The 18,748-nt window shown below is 51.2% G+C and overlaps 5 protein-coding genes across 5 annotated transcripts; 2 read left to right on the top strand and 3 right to left on the bottom strand.

Annotated features, from left to right (window-relative positions):
• Positions 1–1,668: 1,668 nt before the first annotated feature.
• On the bottom strand, positions 1,669–2,283 carry J4E92_003357 (uncharacterized protein; the record flags this gene model as incomplete). Its single annotated transcript, XM_051494755.1, has 1 exon — positions 1,669–2,283. One exon carries the CDS (start codon positions 2,281–2,283, stop codon positions 1,669–1,671), a length of 615 nt encoding a protein of 204 aa, XP_051355048.1.
• A 542-nt stretch (positions 2,284–2,825) lies between these two features.
• J4E92_003356 (uncharacterized protein) lies at positions 2,826–6,114 on the bottom strand (the record flags this gene model as incomplete). Its single annotated transcript, XM_051494754.1, has 5 exons — positions 2,826–4,232; positions 4,435–4,557; positions 4,696–4,845; positions 4,904–5,994; positions 6,051–6,114. The coding sequence occupies 5 exons, from the start codon at positions 6,112–6,114 to the stop codon at positions 2,826–2,828; spliced, it is 2,835 nt and encodes a 944-aa protein (XP_051355047.1).
• Positions 6,115–7,854: 1,740 nt separating this feature from the next.
• J4E92_003355 (uncharacterized protein) lies at positions 7,855–8,253 on the top strand (the record flags this gene model as incomplete). Its single annotated transcript, XM_051494753.1, has 1 exon — positions 7,855–8,253. One exon carries the CDS (start codon positions 7,855–7,857, stop codon positions 8,251–8,253), a length of 399 nt encoding a protein of 132 aa, XP_051355046.1.
• Positions 8,254–11,675: 3,422 nt separating this feature from the next.
• Positions 11,676–12,493, bottom strand: J4E92_003354 (uncharacterized protein; the record flags this gene model as incomplete). The annotated part of the gene is made up of 3 exons (XM_051494752.1): positions 11,676–11,876; positions 11,934–12,167; positions 12,218–12,493. 3 exons carry the CDS (start codon positions 12,491–12,493, stop codon positions 11,676–11,678), a joined length of 711 nt encoding a protein of 236 aa, XP_051355045.1.
• A 4,845-nt stretch (positions 12,494–17,338) lies between these two features.
• On the top strand, positions 17,339–18,529 carry J4E92_003353 (uncharacterized protein; the record flags this gene model as incomplete). Its single annotated transcript, XM_051494751.1, has 2 exons — positions 17,339–17,482; positions 17,741–18,529. The coding sequence occupies 2 exons, from the start codon at positions 17,339–17,341 to the stop codon at positions 18,527–18,529; spliced, it is 933 nt and encodes a 310-aa protein (XP_051355044.1).
• Positions 18,530–18,748: the final 219 nt, after the last annotated feature.

The raw sequence follows: 18,748 nt of genomic DNA, 5'->3' as shown, positions 1-18,748 counted from the left end.
GGCTTCCCCAGCTTCCCAGGTGGTGTTCCTCCCATGCCGACTGGAGGGTTCCCTGGTCGGCCTAGTAGAGGACCAATGCCGAGGCCTACGAGGAGTGTGCCGGGCTTTTGTGAGTAGATTGTGTTCTTGGAGAGTGTTGGGTTTGTTGCTGATCTTTTGTAGCGCCTATGCCTAAGCCTACGCCTGTTGGGCCTCCGGCGTAGATGGTCAGAGAGATGTTAGGGCGGAGACTTGGGGTATGGGTTCAACCTCGGCGGAAGAACGTTGCTAAGTTCGTTGTACATAGTGCCACTCAAATATGATCGCAACTGGGTTCGTAGCAAATCGTGCTCTTTCGTCATCGTGAAGCGCGTTGTTATCATTCCAATTCGATGTCCTCAACCGTCCATTCGCCGACTTTGTCCCCGGGCTGGATTTCGCATGACAACTGGGCCAGATCTTCGCGTTCGTCAAAAGCCGGTATGTGTGCTGTGCAAATATGCCGGTATGTCCCGCTAACTTGTCTTCGCACGATGAGCGGATAACAAGATCCAAGTATTATCCAAATGTCGTCTCCTTCTCTTATATTACAATCGGGTACTAGGCCAGCGTATCCACTGTTTGTTACAATGTAAGATCTTCTATACAAGCTTTGTAACGTATCGCGGAGCGCGGACCACGCGCGTCGATCAATCCTTTTCAAAGGGGCTAATAGGTCCAGTACTTTAGTTCCCTCGTGCCCTAAACTCCGGCTCGCCCGCTCCGGAGCACTGCTAATTTCAAGAAGGTAAGACAATCCAGTCTCAATACAACTGTGATCGTGCTTTCGCCCGTGTAGACCGCCTTCGATAACACGAAGGAATTCGAGCGGCAACCCGGGGCCAGAGTGCCCGAGGTGTCGCTGCAGATATTCACCGAGCGGAGACGTCCAGAAGCGACCAATGGTCGCGTATGCGCCGTTGGTAAAGCGTTTCTGTATCCAACCCACCTCTACGCCGCGAATGCGTAATGTCAAATTTTCGACATTGACAGAATTTGAAAGGCACTGGGTGCGTCTTCGCTCATGATCATATCGCAAAGTGACCGGTGTTCCGAGAGGGTCGCCTCCCATCCATTTATCTGGTATCCATGTTGGATGGGTAATCTCGTCCGACTTGAGACTATCTGTTGCTTTAACGTCATGTCGGAAGCTGTCAATCAGGAACTCAAGATCCCTATGTCGACTGATGTAGTAGGCGGCTGCATCTGCCATGACCTGCGCTTCAGTCTTGTTGTAATCGACTTCAATGCCTCCTTCTTCGTAGTCTTTAGCCAAGTGCATAAGAGCATACAAGCGATCATGGCCTACCGACACTTGCATATAATTGGATCTGGGAAGAATGGTGAGAAGCCCAAGTCTCAGTCTTTGCTCACCATGAAAGGCGAACATCTCGGAACCAAAACTAAAAGGGCCGGCCATATATCCTCTCAATGCACGTAGATTGGTAAACTTCCAGACGTTGGGGTGAACATCAATTAGAGGGAAAAGGTCCCCTATGACTTGCTGGAAGTCGGCGACAGCCATACCATCAAAAGCAATATTCATGCAGTGTAGCATTATTCGTCGTGCGTTACGGACTTCTTGCTGTCTACCAGCATAAAGGCGACCGCGTCAGCTGATACTCTATATTCAGGCGACCGTTGATCCACTTACATCCAAATACGATTGAAGTACCCATTGTTAAACATCGGAACCAGAGGATCCCAGAAGCTGGGCTCATCGCCCAGGCCACTATATTCTGCATTTGGGCTGGGTTTAAAGCTTTGGAGAGCTGCTACGGCCGCACTCTCTTCGTCGATCGACGGTTCATTGATCCAAATTCGCACACAGGAAGCGTTGTGGTAGATGGTCCGCATCATGGCGACCTGTTCGGCTCGTTCCTCAAGACTGTTCTGATTAATGCATATTGCATCGATCCATATCCTCAGTGATTTCGATCCTCCAAGATCGCGCAGGTATTCCAATGCCCTGGTCAAATTCCAGCCCGTCGGTATAGTGGCGCCATCAACGACGACCTGATCAGTCTGCGTGGCATCGCCCCACATGTACGACAGCGCATCGTATGCGAAGTCATTGTTGACGTCCGCGATGATGAATTTGCCTAGGAATGGGTCTGATCGTTGACCAGGCTGGAGTTCGAGGATGCGTATGCAGCGGGGTTCGAGAGGCTCGTAGTGAAAGCAGGACAGCGTGTCTGCGCTCGCGTTCCTTGAGCGAAGCTGGCAGTAGCTTCGGCCTTCCTCTTCAGAGTTGTCGTCGATCATCTCGCAGGGCCAGTAAGATGGAACATGAAAGTTCTGCTCGACGTCAGAGTATAGGATAAGTAGAATGAGTGTTGAAGATGCAAGGAAAAAGATAGCTGACTTGTCAGCATGTGGGCAGGTGTGCGGGGTCAAGCGAAGCCACGCCTGGCGAGACGAGGCTGAGAGAAAAGCATCAGGAGTTCTCGCGCGCGTAACAAATGTCATATCCGATACATTGACTACAGCGCGCCTTCCAATATAGCTTTTGTCAAGTCAACTTTGCGAACACGTGGTCCATAATTTGAAGGGCACGGATGACGAATCTCATGGAGACTATCTCGCATCATTGTGCCCAAATACGCTGATACAGGTACGGCTCGTGAGGCTATCGACCTCTGGAGTTGCAATACCGACGCGCTCTCAGGATCGTCAATGCCGTCCTCGTCGAGGTTGATATCGAGCACGAATCACTGTAGCGAGACTACAGCCCTGGATATTACCATAAATGAGACTAGATACGGAAGCGATTAGATACATGTGGTATCTAAATGACGGGCTACCGACTAGTAGCTAGCCAGACACTCCCAAATACCAGGTTTAGAAAACATCGCCCTGATCGGCATCTCGACCTGGTACTTTCCGTCTGCTGTACTTCTGATCTTTGCGTAGCCCTCCTCAGCTATGACCTCACCCTTGTCAAAGTCAGAGTCAGAATCAGACCCCGCCTCAGCGTCGCCGTCGACAAATGGAACGTCACTGCTCCCAAACATGCTTCTGGCCAGGGCCTTGAGCGGCGCATCCTCTTCTACCTTCTTGGCGTCTTTCCCGTGGTACTTCAGTCCCAATTGTCTGTCGACTATTTCCGTGCCTCTGAGCGAGGAGACTGAGCCATAATGCTCAAGGAAGAAGTTCCGTCGGCGACAGCGTCCACAGCGTTTTTCGATGTGAGTTTTTTCTTTTAGGCACTCCGCGCGGAGGCCTACCAACAGTAGGTCCATTTCGCGGTCGCGATATACGTCGTTCAAGGAATGGTGATGATGAATTTTCGACAGCACGGCACTTTTATGCATATCTTCAGATTCCCAATTCTCGTAAAAGCCAAACAGCTGACAAGTGTTGCTAGCGATTAGCTGCCAAGCTACCGTCAAGTGATTGCGAGAAAATTGCTGTGCCAGACACTCGTCGCCGACCCAGACCTTGCGGCCTTTATGCGGCTCGTTGTATTCGTGTTTCGAAGGTTTGCGAATGGCTTCCTGGATGCAGGCCCATACTTTTCGAAGTTGTGGTGCGAACTCTGGGTCATCTAAATCAATTTTGCCACGCCTGTCTTCATATTCCGCGGCCAGCTTGAGGACATGCAAGCCTATGCCTGGATGCGGGTCGTACATGAGCGGCTCAAGAATAGGGTCTCCGGCCAGTGCCGATAGAATGTCTTTCCAGATATCTCCGCAGATCATGTACATCGAAATCCAGTCGAAGTACACATTCTGCATCTCGCCTTCTATGAAGAGAGACAAATCGCGAAGCAGCACAGGAGAGCCCTCTGCCGGAACATCCTCGAACAGTCGAACGATTCGGCGAGTGTCAATCTCACTTTCAACCCAATCCGGTGATGCGCCCAACTGGCGTGCTAGTTTCCCTTGTTCGGCTTTGTCGCACAGCAAGACATTGAGGTTACCGGCAAGCTCGTCCACGGACTCGTTGGTGTGGTCGCTCCATCCGGTCATCCGATCCTCCAGAACCGGACTTAATATGCTCGTCTTCTGGAACATACGATTTGTGTTTTTCGCCTCGGATTTTCCACGGCCGTTCGCGCGCGGCAGTTTGTTGCCATAAGCAAGGTTGAGTTTGCGATATGCCTCGTCAAGGGACTTGGGTTTCCCGCCGTAGAAGACGTGATTTGGATCTTGGGAGTAGAGGACGTATTCCATGTCAGGCCAAGCAGGATCGTCCGGATAAAGCAATTTTCCCTAAAGGTTTTCGTTAGCATTTTCCTTTAGTCCGTACTACTATGAGTATCGTTGGAAATTCCAGACCACTTGAATGAAGACAGTCATGGCTTTCTCAATTGTAGGCTCCCATTAACCTTGAAGAGAACCCTAGAATCCGAAGAGAACGATCCGACAAGACTAGCTTACGTACCGCAGTGTATATATGACCCAGGACGCACACAAGGCCACTGAGCTTCTCGGTGTAGAACCCGCAAGCATGTAGTTGGAGGTAGAAATCGTACTTGATCAAACCGCAACGTATGGGATTGTACTTGACGGCAGGAATGTCGGCGTGCTCCACAAGCTGGTGATACACTTGCAGGGTATCATTACACACCTCGCGTTGAAGCCCACATGGAGTGCCGGGTCCATACCACGTCTTGAATGGGGCCTTCCAATCATAGAACTTCCACCATAATTCCATCTCATCACGATGACACACTCGAATGTTATTGAACGGGACATTGTTGCCCTCGCCCTCGCCCATTCGATAGTCCATGATGTCCTGGATGTCGAGAAGGGTCTGGATGCCAAACGTCACCCAGATAGGGATGACTTTATCTGTGAACATCAATTTCATACCGCGAGTGACCTGGACAATACATAAAGTCAGTGTGTGACTCATGCAGTTCCTACTGAAAGCCTCTTACTTCATCCTGTGCCCAGAACCGATTCTGGTTTGAGGTGTATACTCGGAACTCTTTGGCAAGTTTGAACGTCCGCATGATGTCCGTGACCGAATCCGCACCAATCGCTTGAAGCTCCTCTTCGTTAGCGTCAAGATACGGGAATTTCTTGACACGGTTCACACAGAATCGCAGACCTGTGTAGACGGGCCAGAAACACCAGTTAGCGTGAAGTTTATCGTAGTCGTCCTTGTTTGCCTTGACGGTAACATCCGAGGGGACCACTAAGTTCTGAATACTGACACCATCTGGCAACGGTCGGTAATGGTGATATAGGAGCGCAGGGAGGCACCACACAGGGAACTTTGATGCTGGGTATTTCGAGGGACGCTTAAGAAGAAGGTCCAGTTCGCCCTCAGCCCGTCTGACAAGATCTATCGCGGTATTGCTGAGGAGACCCGACAAAATGTAGTCCCGAGTAAAGTCCGTTGATTTGAACCAGGAATCTTGTACCACCTCTTGAATTTCATGGATCCCTTTGAGAAACAGATGTATTGCGAAAAAGAACTCTTCTTCGGCGTCTTCGTCACTCTGCTCGATCTCCGCTGCGACAACCGGCGGTAACTTGGGTTCTGGTTTCACATCCTCTGTTGACAAGGTGTCGGCAGCTTCTTCGACCGGCAGCTTCGTAAATCGATTATGGACACCATCGCTCTTCTCTGGCTTGGTGACTTTGGTGACAGGAGCTAAAGGGCGCAAGATTTCCTGAACTCGTGACAGTATGTTGATGAAGTGATGATGTCCTTCATCTGCAAGTTGATTTGATCCGTAATAAGCTTGTGCCTCTTTTCTAGCTTTGATAGCTCTACCGAACACTGTCAGCAGTGGAGATGGTACTTTGACTTTCTTGACTTGTTTTGCGATAGCCTCGGCGATAGGTACGAAGTCGACGGTCCTGATGTGATATTCAGAGGGCTGCTTTTTGGCAGCCTCTTTGGCCTTCTTCCTATCTTTGCCTTTTAGGCGTTGAGACTCTGACGGCGCAGACGCCTGTATACTACTGAGACTGAAACCGATCTTTTTTGAGGCTTCCACTAGCCAACCGGCAATGTATGCTTTTGTCGTGTGAGCTGCTTTAACCTGGTGGCTTTAAGCATGGTAAAAGACGCACCTGTATCCTTCTTGTATTGGCGATAGGTCGCCGAGAGAAACCCATGATCCAGAGTCGTCGACATCTTGCAGAAATGAGAGAGCGAAGAGCGCGGGTGGATAAAGAGTTGTGGAACATCAATGGTTGAAGCTGCTGTTTCGAATGAGCGGAGTAGCGGGACTTCGGATGGACCAAGCGTCAAGTGGAGCTCCCGGCATGCTAATTCGCTCGATCAGTGGATACCAAGGATCCTTCCTGTTTTGGAGCCGGCAATTAGATCAGACGTGCGCGTAGTGGTAGGTGGTTTATCAAATCGGTGATGCTTTTTATTCGAGAGTATTCAATTGCATCAGCGTGGTATGGGTATCGGAAACTGCAAGTCTTTTCTGCGAAAGGTCGTCGCAGTACCACGAAATGGGCAGGGCCATTGAAGACGAGCCCCCAACTACCTAGACCTTGAAAGCCTTCAGACTTTTCAGAGACAGCAGATGCAACCAGGGCCGAGTGAGCCAAGAGCTGGACTTAGTACGAAGTAGACAGAATACTGAAGATGCACTGGACAAAGAACATTGAAGGCTGGCACCGTTAGTGTGTGTCCGTGGGGGTGCGGGGTTAGGCGAATCTCGGGCATGCAAGGCAACCTTGGAATGCAGTGAGTAGATGATTGCTACCTTCCTCCAAACACTATGCTCATACGACCCAAATGGATGTGCACATAAGATTTTGGAGGTCTTCAGACCTGCGTAAAGGCCTCGGCGAAGATTTTCACGCCGCGACTTTTCGCAGCTAATTAGAAAAAAGGCGGTACTTACCTAGGTAGGCACAGATTACTCTAGGAACTTCTCATCCGCCTTCGACGGAGATCTTTTGACAGGTAGACACATCCCCGAATGCTGTATGCAGTGCGTGGTCTGCTCTTCTAGTGGGCGAGCTGCTCGCATCGTTCCGAGGTCTTCATCTACTAGGTAGCGTGGTGTACAACCTGCCCAGGTGTACTTAGCTATGTGAGTCTGATCAATCGAGTACTACACACTATGTCAGTATTTTAAAGCTGACTTCTAGGATTTCAGAGATCTGTCACATGTGTCGTATTCACGGAGTAGAATCGGATCGTGTCCAAAGAGTGGCAGCTGAGCACTCAGCCTCCGCATCTTCCCCACATCTCACTAGAGTCTTACCTCACCCGAGAAGCGACTTCTACAGCTATACTTTACGTCATACATTGGACAAATCACGGAAAAATTGAAAGCAAGAGCTTTAAACCCAGAATAGAGACGGCTCTTCGGCATTTCGACACATCATCAAGGGGCTGACAGCTGAGCGGTGGTGGCTGATGTATGCTTAGCTCCGTCGCACACGAGCTGCATCAAACCAGAAGCTGCACGCGTATTACACATCTTGGACTTTGGTATCGGTGTGCTGCTATGTGTGGTAACATCGGCTGGTTGTGTAGACGGTCGCCTGACCGCACCTTTCGCGGTTTTCGTCTCGGCGGACAAGATGCCTCCACCGAACCGAGATCTCACGAGAGAACTATCGGATCGAGTCCTTGGATTACTCAAAAGCCAACATGAGCTGAGCGCAGTACCATCTCACGACCCTAAGGTCTCCTGAAAGCCACTCTTACGCTACTATGTGGAGGCACTGCTGAAGGCGGATGATCATAAGCATCACGAGTAAGACTAGAGACGTGTGAAGTATAAGAAGATGAGCCGTCTTCGCTTTAAACAAAAGCATTTCATCACACAACCCGAAACCAGAACAAGCTCTGTCCAACCAGCACTCACTATAACATCCTCCACCATATTGCCAAACAAATCTCACCATGAAGGCCTCAATCATCCTCGCATCCGCTGCTACTCTCTTCGCCTCCGCTCTCGCAGCTCCATTCATCGCCCGCAACGCACCTCTCATCTTCACCGTTCAGCTCGCCAACGAACAGAGCGGTAAGAACGCCAACCGCGATGTCATCGTTGGCAAAGACGCTGTAACCTTCGGTCAGCTCTTCGGTGATGCCTTCGGGCCCCAGGTTCTCGCCACTTCGCTCCAGGCTGTTACCCCGGGTGCTGGCGGAAACAACGTCGAATGCGAGGTCAAGCACCCCAATTACCCTGGACAAACCTTCGCGCTTAATGCAACGAACACATTTATCGACCTTGACGGGAAATTTAACGCTGCTATTCCGACCGACGTTACATCGTTCACCATCGAGTGCAAGGTCTAAACGTCCTCTCGTATACCGCTTAGCAGTACACCGGCGCCGTTTGACGGGGCATACGAAGCGAGGTGTCCAGCGAAAACTTTCCTTTCTTTGTTTGATGTATTTGGAAAGTGATTTGGGTAGATTATCTTGGTGTTTAACAGTGGTGTATACATTCCTTCGTCTGTGTTATGGGAAGTAGCAAAGCTTCAATAGCTAATATCACTCGTTTGTGGAGGCACAACGTGGCTCACGCTGACGCACCTTCAAAACAGCGTTGCTGCATACACACGCATGGTCGAGTATGCTGAAGACAGGAAACTAGGTGACACAAGACCCAAAGTTGAGCAAACATACAAAGTCTCATTCAGACCGTCGTACTTCACTATCACAACGCTATGCCAAAAAGACCAAAGCCCAAGAACGCCTTCCATGCTCTAAGCACATTTTGCCTCACCTACTTGGGCCACGCCCTCTCCCTCTGCCCCGTCCTCCTCTAGCAGCCTTGTAAGGCCTCGGCACGGGTGATCCATCACGCGTTCTCTTCTCACCGATACGTGACGAGTATCTTTCCTCTCTCTTCATGTTTTCGCAAGCTTCTTCCTGTTCACGGGTCCCCGTAGAATGATTGTGGACCTCACACCACTGCTGCCGTACTGCCCCATCGCCTCCCGTGGTAAATGGATCGCGAACGTAGCAAATCCCGAAGAGAAGTTTGGCGACTGCGCGGACCCTTGACTTGACACTTGGGTGCGTGTTCATGAACATGTCCCAACTGCCATAGTGCTGCGTTCCCCAGAGGAAACTGTATAGTATCACTATCCAGCGACAAAGTGGGGCATGCGTTGGGAGGTACTCAAAAGCGCGGACGACGTTTTCTATGCTAGGCAGCTCTCCGGTCTCGTGGTAGTTCGTGTTCTGGAAGCGAAGCAAAACAGTATAAGCCGAGTGGTACTCCTTACGCAGATACGTGACTATGTAAAGAGTGAAGAGGTTCTGGTAGTATTGGTCGAGAGTTAAGCGGTGTTTGCCAAACGGCTCGACCCTGCCGTGTTTATCCAAGAGGCTGTACATCGCAAAGATGACGGATTTGACCTTGGGGTTACTGTAATCTTGAAAGAGATTGATCTGCTCAGCGAAGTCCATCATATCCAGGCCAGGATCCCCGCTTATTGGAGTATGACCGTTATTCTCTTCATCGTTGAACCGCCTTCCATTGGCCGCCGTCATTCTCGATACTAGCGATCCTGGTGTGGCGTTCATCAATGGTGGCGTATCTACCGTTTCACCTCGGTGATGGATGTTCCGTGTATCGAGCCTGAGTGCCGCTGGTCCTGTTGGTGTGCTCGGAGGGGGTTTTACGGCGGCGGGAAGGTCGCAATGTTGATGCCTGAGCCGGCAGTTTTGGCAAGTGTGACCGAAATCTATGTGGGCTAGGTTCCCAAGCTGCGGCAAGTAGACTCTGCACTGATGGCCATATTCCGCACACTGACTGCATCCTCCACCGTCAGCCGCCTTGCCATGGTAATGTTGAATCGCTCGCGCATGAGCGATTTCAAACTTCCGCGCGTAAGTCAGACGATCCCAATCGCCTACTGGATAGTGATAACCAAATTCATCATCGGAGGGCGGATCCAAGACGTATGCGGCAAAGTCTTCGATGTGCTTGACCGGGTCTGGTCTAGATGGCGTTGCGGCGTCGCTATCCGTCATCCGCCTTGCGCGCTTTCTGGATATATTTGGGCCGGGCTTCAATTCCATCAGCGCCCACGGGTATGTCTTTCGGATACTGCTTTCCAGCTCAGGATTCTCGCTAATTTCAGTCTCTTCAACCTCGATGATCATTTGCTTGACTCCTCTGGGCTTCTCTGTCGCATGAGCCTCACGAGCTCTGTCCTCTTCGGCTTTGGTTTTGGGTGTTACTATAGTGACGCCGGGGTAGTCGTCTTGTAACCGTTGGCGCAACTCTGTTGTCAGATCTTCTTCGCTTACAGTGAAGCTGACGTCTTTGACACACGGCGGGATGCTGGACTTCCTGAATGTCTCCCATGACGGAGTCTGGAGTCCATTATCCGGCTCAGGGAGGTCAGCAGCAGTATCCTGCGTCTGTGAGCCCAGAACAGAGTCGCGGTCATCGATGTGAACACCTTCGTCAACTTCGGCCAAGTCTTTCTTGCGCTGATCAGGCTCCTTTGCCAACTCCTTCAAAAACGCGGCCGAAGCGGCAACAAAGTCCAACACCATATTCTCCGGGCTGACGTCACAGCTTCCCAGCGAATCTCCATTCTCGTCTCTAAGCTGAAGTTCCAGCTTTTGATATCTGAACATGTTAGTTCTGGGGTAGGAAATGTGATGGGTATACCCACAATCTTGGCTGCTCGCTAGGCGCATTGCTATGCTCGACAGCGCGAATGGCGCGTAGGATTTCGCACTCTTTCGCCGTCAAAGCGAACTGATAGGTTGGCTCATTCACGGCCATGCTGAAAGACAGCGGGCCCTAAGGTGGGGTTGATGTTGATCCCTGGATGTTGCTTGTCTTAGACTTTGTTGTGCCTAGACGTTGCTTGTTTTAGATTCAGTTGAGTCCTTGATGGACCGCGAAAAATCGTTCTCGCACAACCGAGACCCAACGTGGGGTACGGAGGACCACAATCTGGTCTGCACGAGACACTGAAATTGCCAGTGTAAAACAATGTCTTGTACAGGCCATCAAACCGTCGGATGTTCCTCGGGCGGTAGAGACGAGTATGTATCGGCAAGTCGCGTCTCTAGGTGCCCGTGGTTGCTTCTGCTGTCTTCCCGCGCCAATCAGGAAGTTTCCTGGACAATCGGTCGTTGACGGAAAAATAATGCTGCATCAGACAGGCGCAAGCTGATGGAGATCTAGCGATAGCATCAGCAGATGCAATGAAGGGGCAAAAGGTTGGGTGAGCTGATGGCCAAAGGGTTGGAACGCGTCTTCGAGAGGAGTTCGCGAACCTTCCGAGGTTTAGCGCGTCCTAATCTTGGTTAAACCGATTATGGGCCGGCCCCACCACCGTCCCGCAGTGGCCCCCTTGTGTCGCCAACAGACTCGACACCAACAGCTCATCGGCCATGTATGCTGGCTTTATATGAGCGCGCAAAAATACACTTGAGTTGTCTTTGGCATCAGGCTTCGATGCATAATTACAGTGGCTATGCCGCGCCGAGCATTCACTTCGACATTCGCGCGGGATCGGGGTAACAGCACAGCATCCAGCCGCCTCGCAAATTAAGGTAAGCGCGTCTTGATGAAGCAGTTTGCGATGAAAACATTGAGAAAGAAGTGATGATATGTACAGATATATCCAAAAAAAAACTTATTTACAAGAAAGTATGATCCGCACAGCGCCTTTCCATCTGTTCACCAATCCAGCTTCAATTGCTTGGACAAAGCCGGACGCTGCCCGAAAAGGCGAATCAGCTTAGCCAGAGCATGTGCCAGCCTTCTTGGGCTCGCAGCCACCAGCACAACCAGTGTACATCTGGCACTTGGTCTTCGCATCAGCGCAGACGTTCTTGAGGGTAGCTGTGTCCCCGTAGTTGCTGTTAATACCAGCCAGTTCACCACCATTGACCGCGGTCACGCCCTCGATGTAGACGTTGCGCTTGCATTGCTTAGAGCACTAGGATCGTGTAAGCGGATGTTCAGGAACCTGATCTTGATGATTGAAATCACTTACGTTTCCGCAAGAGCGGTAGAGCTTGCCGTAATCGTTGACGTAGAAGTTGACGATGTTCACAGTTCCACATCCGTTGTGCTGAACGACTTTGTCGGATGCGTGGTAGGCGCCGCCACCGATGATCCAGGACTCCTTTCCAGCCTTGTCTTCTTTGATGGAGATGGCATCCTCGCAAACATCTTCGAACCAAACGAACTCAAGAGTGCAGTGGCCTTGGCAATGCACACCTTCCGCCTAAACATGTCTTAGTAGGTATCTACTTCAGGACTTGACCTGACACTTACCTGGTTCTTGCCGATGATCACGTTGCGCAGCGTAGCGCCTTCTTTGAGCAGGAAGACAGCGTCGGCAGCACCGCCCTCAGACTGACCAGAGCAAGCACCGCTACCACGATCGAATCGGTACCACTGGCCATCATAGGTTTGACCAGCCGCGACCTCGATGACTTTGCTATTGGTCTTGGTACCAACGGCTTTAGGGATACCTCCAGCGTATCCATTGCATCCAAGGGCAACAGGGAGGAGGGCCGTGGCCGCAGCGAGGATGCCTGCAAACTTCATGGTAAAGGATGGTGTTCGGGTTGAGAAAAAAGTGATCGAAAGCGGAAGCTGGAATAGACGAAATGATAGAAGGAATGCTACTGGAGCCTTGGATATCGGGATGCTTCTGGCTGAAGGATAGAACCTTAACCGGTGGGATGTTCGCCGTTACTTATAGGGAGTTGAACCCTTTCTCTCCGCTCTATCCATAGCACGCTCAGGCACCTTCGCCATGCCTTCTGCACTGCTAACCTCGCACCCTCAACTCAAGTCGTCTTACCACATTAGGACTTTCCTCCTTCATCTTTCCACGCTCATTCGCGGACTTCTGTATCGATCCTGCCGAACGTCTTTCCGCCCGAGTCGCGCCATTGCCAAGACTTGTTACGGAAGCTTGGTGTAGAAGGATGCGCTTTGGAAGCGCACATCGGATAGTACCACGTGGTTTTGGTATGGTGATTGCACAAGTGAAACGCCCAGCAAACTCCGCCATGCGTTGGCACTTGCATTATTGGGGCGACAGTGACATGCCATAGCGCAATGCTTAGCGCTGCAACCCTCCTCTCATTTCCTCTTCCATCATTTACTTCCGCCAACTAGCATTTCGCCGGTTCTGTCCTGTGTGTCCGCTCTTGGTTTATTGAGGTACTATCGATAGCGGAAATACCACACGACTTGGTGTTTCCAGAGGCTTACGTTCCCCGCAGTATGACGGAGAATAGCGGAAAGTTGTGCGCTCTGAAGCTGTCCTGGTCACCGATATCAGCAAACCATCACCAGTAGCATGCCAGCCTTCCGACTCTGCTAATTAATCTACGGGCAACTGATCACAGTCAAATACTGGCTTTGACCCTTCCTCCCTAGAGACACCGCACGGATACAGCCTAGAGAACTGGGCTAGCGATGGGAATCCCGCTTGCGGCGGGCCCTGGCAAACTAGGAAACACCGTCAGGAACGGTGTCTTGGTATGCATAAGACAACTCGAACTGTCGTTCATGGGAACACTGCGAAGGAACCGGCTCTCAACGATTCAAAAATTCACGCTGTTCATTGACGACGTCGCTTAGAATCGGCCTGATGAGCAATACTTTCTCCGCAGCTCACCTGGGCATGTTGCACGACTGCGACTGTATGAGCAAGACCATGACGCAGTAATAGGCTGCGGAGATTATTTATCAAAGGCGCAGGATCCTGATGGGTACCGAAGGATGATGTCCTCCACCTTGTGGATACTGATCAGTAAACAGGTGAGAATTCCAAGACCAGGAGTTTCATGCGTTAATCAGAAGGACTCAAGGGCGTCGGAAAGACCGATCGATTGCAGAGTGGAAGATACATTCTTCGTTAACTCGTGCAGTACACCACGCGATACAAGCCAAGCTCTTTACTTGCAAGGCGCGGGATAGCTACGCTGACTGGTGGACCTCGGGAGTGTTCACGAAACGTTAATATGGGGTACATACTGGAGTACATGGTGGCGTGCATGCAGAGCGCATCGGCAGTGCGACGGCTCTGAAAACCCCGGATTTCGGAGAAAGCACTGCATCCTTTAGGAGAGGGGATGGTTGGGGTGTATAATTGCTCAGGTGTGGGACAATATGACAGACGCGCGAGCGATTCCACCAATCAGCGTCATGCACCTCCGCCCTACACAATTCTGCCGTTTACGACTGTCTCTCGCTGGCAGGCACCTTCAACTTGATGCTGAGTTTGCACTTTCCATTGTCATCCAAAGCGCACTTACTCAATTCGTGGGTACCCAACTTGTTGTGAAAAGTGGCGCCGCTTGGGCAGTGGCACAGGTGCGTGCTTTAGCGGGGTCAACGCACCCAAGAACCTCCAGCGACTCTTCTTCATCCTTCCTTCTAAGACATCCGAAGCTGAACGTATTCCATTTCCTTCGTCAAAATCACAAGAAAAAGGGTCTTCATCGAAACAAAGCCACAACTAGAGAGGACACCGAGTGGAGGGAGAGCCCCCAACCTCACCTCTACAGTCACATGCCGCGCGACAATTCATTTTCCAAACGTACTTCAATGTCTCGTGTCAAAGGATTCTACTAGAGACCCAAACGCTGCGTTGGCATTCGGAAAGGAGGAGATTAAAGGCATCGTTATCCGGTTACCCGTTGTGCCCAGAAACGCACATGTCCGCCAATTCAAGACCAAATTCTAACCCCAAGCTCGGCGCAGGGGTCAGAGTGCAGCCTTACTTTGTGGGCCCGCAGTAATCCTAACTTTGGTATAGCAGCTTTGGTTCAGGGCCGCATTGAGCCAGGAAACCGTAAGCATCCACCCTCACCCATCCACTATTGACGACCAGCCTCATTTTCGTGATGTTTGCAGCCGAGTTGTCGCTGTACGCAGCGCGTGGATTAGATACTACCACCAGGGATTTGAGCGGCGTAAAAAAGTGCCTTTTCCCTAGTGTCGTCTTGCGCAGCCTCGACTTTACATTATACCTTCGCGTTCTGTTGAGATAAGGACGAATCGAGGGACAGCAATCCCATGGTTCGTGAATACCACGCCTTCTACGCACCGCATACCCACAAAAACCAAATTGGAAATTGTACAGACACGGAATGCACTCGAACTCTCATCCACGGTACTCATGATGCGGAGTTTCATGGTCATGCAGAATCATCCAGTCAAACAATCGTCTTCTGTGCGCACGTCGATTGATTGTAAAACAACACTCCTCTTCTCACACCTATTGAGACATTGGCCAGGTATTGACACCAAAAATATGCCATCAAACTTCACATCATCCCTCTCAAAGTTCGTGCCTGTCTTCTTTGAGAGTCCAGTAGGTCACTGACAATACACAGTAACCCTGACCATTCAGTATCCAGCCTACGAGAGCTGAGGACGTCGCATATAGCAGCCCTTCCAACTGCATCCCAGGATGAAACATGCTGCATTTGCCTACATCTATACGGTTCTTCTCACGAAGCCGTCACTGTGCTCATAACAGGCTGCTACCATCGCTTTGGCCGCAAATGTCTCGCAGACTACCTCGACAGCGAAAGCCCACGTAACAACAGTTGTCCCCAATGTCGACGAGAATGGTACAAACGACCACCTGCCTGGACGGCGCCACGAGACGTCAATGTCACGGAGAGTTTGCTAGCTTTGACCTTACCACAAGAGCCGGCGCTAGTCGAATCACGAGCGAGAGCTCATCGAACGCGAAACATCTTGGAGCAGGAACGGGCTTCGAACAACGGAGTCATCAGTAGCCATTTAGATGAGATCTTCCGGAGACTGGATCTGATTCAGAACATCAGCAGCGACCAGCACGCTTCCACGGCAGATACGCGCGTGCGTCTTCAAGCGATTGTGCGCCGCGCCTCGAGACTTTACCGAGAACTTCAGTCTGCACATGAGAATGGTAGAGGTCCGCAGACGTCATTTAACGAGCGTGAAGCATTGTTAAGACAACGGGAAAGAGAATTAGAGCAACGTGAGAGTGAGATCAGACGGCAAGACAGAGTCACTAGGGAACTTGACTTCCTCAGACGAATGGACTTGGGAAGAAGACTTGGACCCGGGCTTTGCGATGCCCAGTACTCTATGGCGAGCAGCGCAGATACTAGGGTGACATCTTCACCCACGGTTCCTACGCCAGATGAGAGCCCAGAAACCGCCAACCCGTCTGCAAACACTAGGGAGGATGCTCACCAGCCACCTGCATCACCACAATCCGAAGACCCGATAAGCGCTCGTCAATACAACGCGTACCTACAGCACATCAGTCTGTCAAACGACGACCCGCTCATGATTCCGGAAAACCGAGAATCTTCTACACCTGTCATACGTACAGAAAGGGATGAGTCTGTCGCATCCAGAGACGACGTGTGGACACGATCTTACGAGTTGATAAACCGTCCCCACCGCAGATTTCATGGCATTGACCATACCGAAGCTTTTGGACGAATGGCCAGCGCCTTGGAAAACTATTGTGAAAGCTTAAATTTTGTGTCGACACAGCCAGCTACCGCCCCCACATCAACGCCTCCCCCGGTATCTCTTCGACAGCCGCAACATCGCACGAGCCCTAATAGCGTTTCGAATAGACAAGAAGTGCCGGTAGATGCCGGGCCTTTTGTATCTCTCGATCCACGGAGAAATGCTGGCTACTGGCGGACAAGACTGAACTGAAGGGCGGCTTCACAAGTTGCGCGGAAGACTGCATAGCGCAACTACGCTCCGTGAAAACAGATATTGAAGCTTTGCCAGTATTTATCGTGATGGGACTATATTCAGTGACATCACACGACGAATGGGAGAACGGAGCGTCGTCAGAGAAATACTCCACTTACTGCCCGCGTAGATTCTTAATCGGAAGAGGCTATGTCTTATATTATACGTACATGTGTACAATAGCGTCTGTGTTAGTCACTTCCCAAATTGTAATACATTGTCAGCGGTAACGCGACATGATTTCTGACTGACTGCAGTGACGCGAAGGAAGAACGCACACTTCGTGCCGATTTGCGCAAACTTCAAAAAGACTTTATTGCGCAATCTATTATTGCTTTCTTGTTGTATGTTGCTAACAATGACGAGAATTTGTGAGCTCTTCTCCATTTTCAACCAAGGTACAATAGACAATAGTATACAAACTTTTCATCGGCCAGTCAAAGCGTCCACACAACTCACCTTCACTACATGAATTTTCTGCCAACAATGACGTTTTCTCCTCGCTCACTTACTATTGTCTCTCGCTCTCAATAGTGCCAAGCTTTGTTACAGCCAAAGTCTTTTCTGATAACTCTAACTCTACTTCCAACTCTTTACTCCTTACTCTTTACTCTTTACTCCTTACTCCTTACTCCTTACTCTTTACTACCAACACACATCAACATGATCGCAGGTCTCGATGGTATCGGTGCGGATATCGCTGGTAACGAGTTGATTGGCGCTGGCGCCATCTCACCTCTACCATTCAGTGCACCCTCATCGCCTGACCTTACACCTACGTCACCAGCCTACGCGCCCACGTCGCCAGTATACACACCCACAACCCCTACATTTCCGGCATACCCGACATCCCCGGCGTTTTCACCCACCTCACCGGGATACACACCCACATCCCCCACGTTCCCAGCAAACCCGCTATCCCCAAACTTTTCACCCACTTCACCGGCATACTCTCCCACAACTCACACGTTCCCAACATCCCCGACATACACGCCCTCCACACCACCACCCCACGGCAGCCCAGTCCCACCCTGGCGCGAAGAGTCCTATGCTGCTCCAGTGCAGAACCAGCAGCACAATCCCATCGTCATCGACTCTGATTCCGACGACAACGCAGGCTACGCCGTCCAGTTCCAGAACTTCGAGAACTTCAGACGCCATGTCGCTGATGTGCGGAGTCGAGCAAGAGAGACGCGCAGGCCGAGGAGTATCAGAACGAGACGGGCCGCTACTGCTGCTGCTGCTGCTGAGAGGGAGCGTGTCAGTGAGACCACCGCTGTGAACGGTGGGACTGGTACCGCCAGGTCTCGCGCGCTGAACCGTCTTCTGGGTAACGGAAGGCACCCGTTTCAGCCTTCTGAGTACACCGCTAGCGCTGGCGCTGGCGCGTCTCCTGTTCCCATGACCGAGATGTTGGAACAGCGCAGCGAGCCGCAGGAGCGACGTCTAGGAAGCGAGCTACGACGCGCAAGCAGGTTCGATCAACCCGCCTCGCGAACTGCTAACCACGCGAGCGCCCGCCGAGTTCGAGCCCCAACACCATACAGACAGACTCCGAGCCCAAACAACTCAGACACGCCGATAGACCTTACCGCAGATGAGCCTACCGAACTCCCCGCTATTCAGTCAGGTTCTGCGCGCGAAGCTGTTCGCAGCAGGCAGCTCGATCGCCGCGAAGCTTCCTTGTCGCGTCGCGAGCAGGTGCTTCTTGAGCGGCAATTAGCGCTGATTAGGCGGGAGGAAGCGGTTTCGACGCAGGAGGACAAAGCAAACGAGATGATGAACATGTTGAGGAGGCATAGAGAGGAGCTGGAGGAGATGGTTAGGAGGCACAGGGACCCGTATTGGGAGTGACTTTTACACCGAGACCGTTGAGAGAGAGGAAATCATGACAAACATCAGACTGTAGTTGATCTCACCGTATGGGAAACCAGGCTTGGTCCCAACGAAGCAGCGAATGCGAATGAAAACTTGAAATTGAACTCTTGATTGCTTGTGGTATACATACAGATCCCACTTCGTCGAGCCATACTTGTAGACCAACACGCATGCCGACAGGTATTCCCATTTCCT

Source organism: Alternaria infectoria (assembly GCF_024043175.1).
Source record: "Alternaria infectoria strain BMP 0036 chromosome Unknown scaffold_4, whole genome shotgun sequence".
NCBI lineage: Eukaryota > Fungi > Ascomycota > Dothideomycetes > Pleosporales > Pleosporaceae > Alternaria > Alternaria infectoria.
The sequence above is the reverse complement of the archived record's forward strand: the minus strand, read 5'-3'. Positions and strand labels throughout refer to the sequence as shown.